General features: G+C 42.0%; 2 protein-coding genes across 2 annotated transcripts; one reads left to right on the top strand and one right to left on the bottom strand.

Annotated features, from left to right (window-relative positions):
* The first annotated feature begins 927 nt into the window (after positions 1 to 927).
* On the top strand, positions 928 to 2,588 carry LOC140802629 (probable membrane-associated kinase regulator 2). Its single transcript, XM_073158176.1, has 2 exons — positions 928 to 2,086; positions 2,253 to 2,588. The coding sequence occupies exons 1-2, from the start codon at positions 1,318 to 1,320 to the stop codon at positions 2,363 to 2,365; spliced, it is 882 nt and encodes a 293-aa protein (XP_073014277.1). The 5' UTR covers positions 928 to 1,317; the 3' UTR covers positions 2,366 to 2,588.
* A 1,464-nt stretch (positions 2,589 to 4,052) lies between these two features.
* LOC140802631 (respiratory burst oxidase homolog protein F-like) lies at positions 4,053 to 8,220 on the bottom strand. The gene is made up of 10 exons (XM_073158179.1): positions 7,625 to 8,220; positions 6,773 to 7,156; positions 6,533 to 6,628; positions 6,340 to 6,455; positions 6,044 to 6,211; positions 5,693 to 5,852; positions 5,328 to 5,516; positions 5,111 to 5,239; positions 4,857 to 4,935; positions 4,053 to 4,771 (listed from the first exon to the last, which is right to left on the bottom strand). The coding sequence occupies exons 1-10, from the start codon at positions 7,841 to 7,843 to the stop codon at positions 4,662 to 4,664; spliced, it is 1,650 nt and encodes a 549-aa protein (XP_073014280.1). The 5' UTR covers positions 7,844 to 8,220; the 3' UTR covers positions 4,053 to 4,661.
* Positions 8,221 to 8,794: the final 574 nt, after the last annotated feature.

Genomic DNA, 8,794 nt, shown 5'->3' with positions numbered 1-8,794 from the left:
ACACGTCAGACTACTAACTTACATTACATTACATTACATTACATACAGTGAGCGGTCTTCGGTCAACTCTTATACCTGCAGGATACTCTGTCGACCCTCGTGAGTGCACTCAAGTTTGCCCAAATTACTAGCTAGCTAGCTCGACAAGTGTCAGTGCTTCGTGGGACGAGTCACGAAGCGAGACTCCATTGTTACTTTTGTGCAGTCCGTGGGACAGAGACTAGAGAGAGAGAGAGAGTCTTTGCTCTTCTTGCTCTTCTTGCTCTTCTTGCACTTCTCCGGTGGTTGTATAATTTTTTGAGATTTGACTTGGACTTAGCCGCAGTTGCATTACCTCTCATCCTTCTCTCTATCCCGTCAAAAAGGATGAACGAGGGAAAGGGAAAAGCTGAAAAGCATTTGCTGCTTTTCCCAACTCTCCCTCCTCACTTTTATCTACACCTCGCCTTTCCCTCTCTTTCCTGTGTAGCTTCCTATTTAGCTTATACTAAACTAGTTCTACTTTATGATTATATTTAATAAACATAGATTATAATTCGTGTTGTTTATAACAAGCTCTACTTCTTTTAATTATATGCTGTATTTAGGGGGGGTTGAATATCTCCTACGTTATATAACTGTTCACTAATAACCCTTATTTCAGACTAATATCCGTTTTGGCCCATATTTGCTAATGTGATTATAAAAAGGAATCACAGCTTGCGGATCACTCGTAGACTAATATTTGTAGCATTTTATTATTTATACACGGTAAGATAGTCGCTGATAATTAAGCCATTTATTTATAGTTTTAATCTTGCGGATTTATGATAACTAATAATGTTGCTTATAATTATTTACACAGACGACGCCCACATTTGTTCCATTCCATCCGATGGTAATCAGACCGCTCTCCTTTCTCCGTCGGGTGGGGGCCCACTGGCTCAAGTCAAGCGCGGGTTCCACCTACGCTTGGACGATCAAATCCTCGTGATGGTACTCCTGAGCCGCGCCCCCGCGCCCGTATCTTTCACGTCAGAGACATCCAACCGCACTCCCACTTTTACACTTCAACCCCTATAATTTCTCTAATTTATCATCTATCGAGTATTTTCATTTCAAAATCTAGAAAGGAAATGTCACTAAATACCAAAGAAAAGTTAAAGTTAAGGGGTGAAGCGTAAATTCAAAAACTACAGGATGTGAAAAGTACTTTTTTTGACCTCCCCCGCTCTCCATTCTTTAAAAAAAGGTTAAAAAGAGGAGGAAGGCGGAGCAAAGAAAGCAAGCAAGCAAGCAAGCAACGAAGCAAAGCGAGCTCTCCACTCTCCTTCCACCATGCAGCTCTTCGCCCTCCTCAAACCCCTCAAAGGCGGGGGGCGAGCTAAGCCCACCACCACCACCACCACCATCACCATCGCCGACTCCGTCTTCCGCGCTTCCACCGACACCGACGAGGACGGATGCGGAGGTGGCGACGACGACGGCCCCTTCTTCGACCTTGAGTTCGCCATCCCATCCCACGACGACGCGATCTCTCGGAAGTCGACGGAGTCCGCTACGGATTCGGAGGAGGAGGCGAAGGAGTTCGATTTCGCCGCCTCCATCCTCAAAGCTGCCGCCAAGAAGATACGCGTGTTTCAGTTAGGCTTCAGGAAGGCGAAGCCCTCGTCGAAGGAGATCGGCGGCGGGAAGCTGCTCGTCAAGCTCAATATCCGGGAGTCGCCCCTCGTCTCGATCTTCGCGCGAGATAGCGGATCTCGGAGCTCCGATTGCGGCAGCGCGAGATCCGCAAGGGTGATCGCCGAGGAGGCCGGGCATTTCGGATCGCCGAGTCCCGACGAGGGTAAGCCCTCCCGCCACGTCATGATCAAGAAGTACCTGAGCAAGATAAAGGCCTCCAGGGGGCACAGCGGGGGAGACTCGGCTGTGAGCTTACCGGCGGGGTTCAGAGTCGTGGCCACGCGGCTAAGAAAGAGCCGGTCGGCGTCGTCCGCCGTAGCGGCGGTCAGGTCACCGCCACCGCCAAGGAGAGACGATTCGCTCATCGAGCAGCAGGACGGCATTCAGAGCGCCATCGCCCATTGCAAGCGCTCGTTTAACAAAGGTGCGGTTTCTGCCGAGTCCCGTCACCGCTCCTCTGTTGTTTTTTTTTTTACCCATTATCCCCCCACCAATATAAAAATTGCGGAGTTCTAACTTCCCAGCTTCTCAATGAAAATATTCAAATGATAGGGTGTACAACGTAATAGCTCCATCTTTCATTTTGCCAGGATCGGAGTCGCCGCTGGTCCGATCCAGGAGCGACCCGGGAGAGGGGAGGGCGGTGGACGACACGTGCGAGGGAGTCCTCCGTACGACGGAGAGGAAACAAGTTGTGGATTAAGGACAAAAGAAAGGAGAAGGGAAAGCTCTTTTGGATTTGTCTTTTGTTTTAGGAGCGTGGCGAAAGAGCTCTTTTATTTTTTAAGCCGTGTGAAGTAGCTGCCTCTTTTCCTCCCCTCTTTCTCTAACTTTGGTTCTTTTTTATTTTTTTGGTTGCTTTATTATAGTACTTGTTAGTGTATAACAAAACGAACTTGGTATATAAAGACTTGTAACTACGTCAATCGCTACTCTTGTCCAGTGTTGTTCTTTGTTATATAGTCTCTCATTGGAAAATACAGCTACCTTTGTTATTAGGCTATTTTGAAAAAGAGGCCTCTTTTATAAATTAGTTCACGCCCCGGGGCTTATCTGCAAAGCTTAGGCCAGTACTGGGGAAAAGTTTCAGAGAGAAGCACGTTGCGTTATGATGGTGAGGAGAGAAGAAGACAAATCCCTGCTTCCCTTTTGATTAAAATTTAGAAGTGCCGCAGCCTTAGCTTTTCTTTAATATTTTTTTTTTCTCTGTCTCTGTCTCTGGCTCTCTCTCTCTCTCTCACAGTTGGCATCTTCGTAGGTTAGTGTAAAAGAGCTTTGAAGAACGAAAGAAGACTGTAGGTATATATACTACTAATGTAACGAGGGAAAAGAAAAGTGAACTGCAAAAAGCTTCTACTCATAGAGTAATAAAAGAGAAAAGAAAAAAAGCAAGGGACAAGCTATAAAGTCATACCGGTAAGAGGTATACTACTTTCTTTTTAAACTCCGTGGTCAGCGGTAGCAGCAGCGAATCCAATGCTAGCTCGCGTTTGAGTGTTACTTGCTTGTTCGCTTCACTGTGCTCTGTTCTGGATTTAGTACGGCGGAGGTGGAGAGATCTCCGCCTTGTTTATCTCTTCCACCAAAAGATTTTGATCGCATTTGAGTTGGGTGCCACCGGGAGATCCTTTTGCGGATCTAATGATGAATCCGGAGCGTAGTAACAGTGATCAGTACGAATGTTATAGGTTTCATTAATTGCAGTCTTCTTTTTATTTTGTATGAAACTCAATTGCAGTCTATTTTGTAAATAGTAAAGTTGAGTTTGTGTCGGAAAAAAGTTGAATTGAGTCAGATCGATGTTTTACATCCACAGCATGACCCAGGCCCAGATGCAATTGGGCTTTTTAATTAAATTCTATAATTAGGGCCCATTATTGGCAGTACAAGATGTAACATAAGTTTTGGTCCATATTTGGTACTACAAATTTTCGTCTGTATTTACTAGGGGTCTTTTGTATTTTAGTTGTAGTTATTATTTTTAATCGATAAGATTGGTCTTTTAAATATTGAGTGTATATATTTTTCTATAATTGTTATTCATTTTACTGTAATAGAGTGCACATAATATATACACTCATCATTATTAATTAAAAAATAAAATACTTTGAAGTTGCAAAAGAACCATATTTACTAATATAATTATAAGTTAGAATTATCTTGCAAATTATCGGAGTTTTCAGGACCAAGGGATAATGTAGCTCCTCCCATTTAACAAATAACACTTGCTAAGGATTAGTTACAACAAAAAAGTTTCAAAAGAAGTGCAACATATATTTGGGGATTGATATAAACTCTGAATAATCCAAGTGGACAGTGCTCAAATAGTTTTAAAAAAACTTATATTGTCAAAATATTTTCGAATTTAAATCTCCGTAGCAAGAACACAATTTGCTTCACAGCAATTCTTTCTCCAACCAACCATGATCTTTACACTCAATCGATATTATAATTCTACAGGTAAACATTATTAAACTTTTCATACATAGCAAGAAAACTAATCTTTAGGATCACGAATCCTGGACCCATACACACCTACAACTCTCCATCCACTCCCTATTTCTGAACAGCTGAGCTGAATAACATATACAGTTAGATTATTAATTATATTAATTTCCTTATTAAAAAAAATATATCTTGTTTCTATACTAACTATTTGCTAATCAGCACAAGGAAAAGCTAGCACTCCGCGTGGCAGATGTCCAAAGTATCGAAGAACTTCTAGAAGATACACACCAGTTGCGAACCACCGCATTCTTTGTCACCAATTGACAATCTCTCATGTGTCATCCATGAAGCCAAATCATGTCATCTTGTTCACCACCAAAAAAATTTCTCCCTTTAGGGTTGGTGGATCACTTTTATCTCTCTTTTTCCCCCTCTTTTTTGAAGTATACAGTAGGGGTTGGACCTGTATTCCTATCCATCAAGATAGGGAAAAAAATATATAAACAAAAAGCTATACACCATATTTATCTCTCCGTGAGTATGTACGCGATTTAGAAGTTCTCTTTGTGGAACTCGAATTTTGTGGTGCCTCTCTGATTGAACTCGTAGCAGAGCTTGCTCAGTTCCTGACCCAAGACTGGAGCCCCACAATAGAATACTCCTGTACAGTAACAAAGGAGTCAAATTAGTATCTTAACATCTGGATAATTGAGTAGAATTAGAGAGTTTTAGAGCATTAGACTGACCAATCTTGGCATTTGGGTGCTTAGAGCACGTTTTGGATAAAACCTTCTTCCAGTTGGGCCTTGCAAAATGCGTCCGAACCTGGAATGTATCAGAGAAATCCCAACTGTCAACATATTTTTAGTGGATTTTAAGTGTGATGTTCAAACTCTAGAATTTAAAGAAGACATGTTTAATCTATTCCCTCAAGAACAAAGAGGGGCTTTGTTCCATCGTGTAATGGGTTTAATATAGGGATTAAGGACTAAGGAATTACTCTGGTCCCTGAGACTATATCGACACCATTTTTTGCATGGTTGAGAGCTTGAACCATGGTGATAAGTGCAGAGCGAGCATCCCCCTCCTCATACACACTTGTGAGATAGTTGTGCATCTCAATGATACCCTATTAACGATTGAACTGCTGGTTAGTAAGCAGTTGCAGTACAACAATTATCATATTATCACAACATCAATATGGTGAGTCGTCTTACCCTTTGATCTAATTCAGCAACCTCATTCATAACTCCTTTAAACCAATCAAAGGAGCCCTGCTCACGAGTGACCCAGTAGAAATATGCATTTGTTGTCTTAAGAATTTTCCTTGGTCTTGATGTGATACTCATTAGTGTGGCCAGATCAACATGTCCACCCCGTGGTGGGTAAAGATCCGCTATAGCATCCTAAAGACAGGAAAGCAAAGATCCATTGGCTCATATAATTATAGTACGGGAAGCCCAACAAACAAAACTGAAGAGTAGTGTGGATATATAAGAACAAGAAGGGGACATAATAGCAGATAATGTTATTGGCAAGTTGAAAAGAATGTGGTGAATCCCCTAGTAAAAGAATTACTCACGTCCTGCTCCTCTGCCTTTATGATGCTGTTAAGCAGATCTTTCAGTATGCTGATGAAAGGTGTCGCCCCAATACCTAGTCCAACGAGTAGTAAAACATCGTAGTTCTTGTAATCCTGAGCTGGAGCACCGTAAGGCCCATCTATCAAGAGCTTTGGCAGGCTGCATTGACAAGGACAAGTCACATGAAGCAGCAATGGAAGCTGGGAATGGAAAAAGGAAATAAACCAGAAGACAGCCTTGTGTTACATGGGCTCTATATTAGCTTGTATGTTTATAATTCTTGGGACGAAATTTTGGTAATTAAATGCTGTCACCGAGAACTTTCCTCATTCAGTTGATTGCTATTGTACCTCTTTTTGGTGGTCTCATCTGCTCTGAGAAGGCCACTTTTCCCACCCACTGGTGGTTCACATGCCTCCGCGAAGACCCGCTTGAGCTCTCTCGTCCAATCACCTAATTGTCGAATATGAATGCTAAGAGAATCATCCCCAGGAGCTGAAGTTATTGAGAACGGATGCCTGTTGTAACATAATCACGTCAAATTATCTAAGCTCACCTCAACCAACTAATATTGCTAAAATTTGAAAGAAACTAAATTCAAACATTCTAGATTGTCTTCGTATTATTATCAGAACAAGAGCATTACCATTCAAACGGTGAAACTGCAGGACACTGAACAAACATATATTGCCCGCTCTTGTAACGAAATGCTGGAGGCTTGGACATTTGCAGTGTTAGGACATTTCCAGGATATATAGCAACCTGCATAAACAATCCAAAACATCAAGGACCAGGCACATATAATTCAGAGTTGAGTATTTGATTGTCCTTGGATTTACCTTTAGAATTTTGACCGAAGAATAGCCAGACCTGAGGGCTCTTAGGATCCTCTCCCCTGCATATAGACAAACAGGAACAGCAAGGTACATCCACGTCTGCAAGAGAAAACAATTTCCTTTAACATATCAAGTTAATTATAATTGCATTGATTTAAAGAAAGAACATTTGTGCAGAATTTCAAATAGAATAGATGCCACTACTGATCTAGAATGCTAGAAGTGAAGAATGTAAAATCTTACCGTCTTTTTGTACCAATGGTGGATGAAGTAGAGGAACTGCCCATGGACGATGAGCAGTATGTAAACAATGACAAACAGATGATGGGAATACCAGAAGGCATTGAATCCTGTCAGCCTGTCAAATGGCTTCGGGAATTTAACCAAGCTCCGTCGAAACCAGCTGGTTGCAAGGGTGAAGGCCACCAACATGCACAAAACCATGAGGACCCCAGTCACACCCTCCGGCCCTCGGACCAGTTTCATGTAACTAGGCTTCACATCGCCAAAATCATGTTTCATGGGAGCGTACATCTCTGGCGACGATGCCATGAGCCGTGGGAAGTCACAGGTAAGGTGATTGCCAACATGGAGGATCACCCCAACCACAATCGCTGCTGCTATAGTCTGCCATCAGAATATAATAAGTATTCCCTTTTAGTCTATAAAAATTCCTCATGTCATCTTCTCCGAAAAATTTATGTGTAACTGAAAGAGCCCTTATACTGTAATAATTAATCATCTAATATGGTTGACGCCACTGGCATTTATTCAAAATGGCGTATTGCCAAAAGTAGCACAATTGAGTTGTTTTTTCTTTTTCCAAAATTAAGATGAGATATGCTAGCTAGTGTATTGACTTATATTTGCGACTACTAATTCCGAATGCTAACATAATTTCCCCAAGGTAAAATTTATCATGTACTAAACCCACTCAGTCAGACATTTCAGCAAGCATTGAATAGGCAATCAAAGTTACAATCTTTTAGATCAAATAATTAACGACCCAAATTGAGTATTGTGTAATGATCAGTGATTTAACTATTTATACGTTGCACTATTTGAGATCACTCACGAGCAATGTGATGGACAAACCTTATGGAAGTTGATGTTGTCATCGAACGGCAGTGCGCGAGCGGCCCGGGTGGATCGAAGCCATGTGATGGTGTTTCGACACACGGGAAGAAGAATAAGCGCCATGTTGAGCTTAAGCGTCTCCGCAGCGCCTTTGGCAGTAGTGAGGCAGTAACCCATGACATGGAACGCGTACCTATTCCGGTACTGGATAAATTTCCACGTGAATAACCCTGCCATGATACATATCCACAGTGCTATCACCCATAGACGCTTCCAGTTCTCTTCTAAGTAGTACCCCAACTTTGTCCTAAGCTTTCGAATTGGGCCCTTCTTTCTCAACCCTGCCAGGTTCTGGCTCAGCGCCTGGCTCGTGTAACTTAGTGCTTGGCTGTAGTTTAGGTACGTGTCCTTTTGCAGCAGGAGAGTTTCCAGTTGCCATAGCTGCCATTGCAATCACAAACGCCCTGTTACTACTACGACTACTATTAAGTTACAAATTCTCATCACCACCACCGTAGGATAGGGTGTTATATGCAAATTATTTTTACTAATAATTATCATTAGCATATGCTTCTATTTTTTTGTTGGGAGATTCTTTTTTGGTTAGAGTAGCTTCGGTTCCTTTGCTGTAAAGTGAGCAACATAGAAAGTGGTGGGGGTGTAAAGGCAAGAAGTTTGATTGACAAGACCTGGAGAAGGCAAGAAGACTAACGAGACGATGAGGAGATCTAGTAGGACAGCTGTTCAACCACTAAAAAGAAAAGTTAACCCAAGCCACGTAATTGTTCTGAGATAGTGGGAGAGGCTTAGGTAAGATAGATACATCGAGTGGACTATTGAACTGCAGGCTTCTGGCCTAAGATGACTAATCCGGCTCATCCTCCTAACCTTAGTTTTGTTCGATAGTTTCAAACAAAGTACTAATGTAGAAATTTCTTGCAGTCAGGGGTGCAGAGAATCTACCATTTATTCTAGTAAATTTATATAACAAGTAAAAAGGCATATGGCAAGTTGGGACTTGAAGTAACCTCGGAACAAAACCGGCAAGTGAAAAGTTTTTAGATGACTTTGGTACGAACAGCACTGGGAGTAGAGGAAAGCTACACTCATTCGAGTCCCCACTGGCAAAGTTTCTAATACAAAATGTCAACGCCTGACCCACCTATAACAAGCGTGTGGAGGAATGGC

The sequence above is a fragment of the Typha latifolia genome, unplaced genomic scaffold (assembly GCF_019914945.1).
Source record: "Typha latifolia isolate L0001 unplaced genomic scaffold, TyphaL0001v2 contig_53, whole genome shotgun sequence".
Lineage (NCBI taxonomy): Eukaryota > Viridiplantae > Streptophyta > Magnoliopsida > Poales > Typhaceae > Typha > Typha latifolia.
Note: the sequence above shows the minus strand (reverse complement) of the source record. Positions and strands in the feature narration are given on the sequence as shown.

Bases quoted from the DNA above. Each gene is read 5' to 3' on its own strand.
- LOC140802631 (XM_073158179.1), bottom strand. From the start codon at position 7,843: ATGGCAGGGTTATTCACGTGGAAATTTATCCAGTACCGGAATAGGTAC. The intron at 6,456-6,532 runs GTAAATCCAAGG...TTGTTTATGCAG, and splicing joins CTTCGGTCAAAATTCTAAAG to GTTGCTATATATCCTGGAAA. The intron at 5,240-5,327 runs GTAAGACGACTC...AATCGTTAATAG, and splicing joins TTGCTGAATTAGATCAAAGG to GGTATCATTGAGATGCACAA.
- LOC140802629 (XM_073158176.1), top strand. From the start codon at position 1,318: ATGCAGCTCTTCGCCCTCCTCAAACCCCTCAAAGGCGGGGGGCGAGCT. The intron at 2,087-2,252 runs GTGCGGTTTCTG...TCATTTTGCCAG, and splicing joins CAAGCGCTCGTTTAACAAAG to GATCGGAGTCGCCGCTGGTC.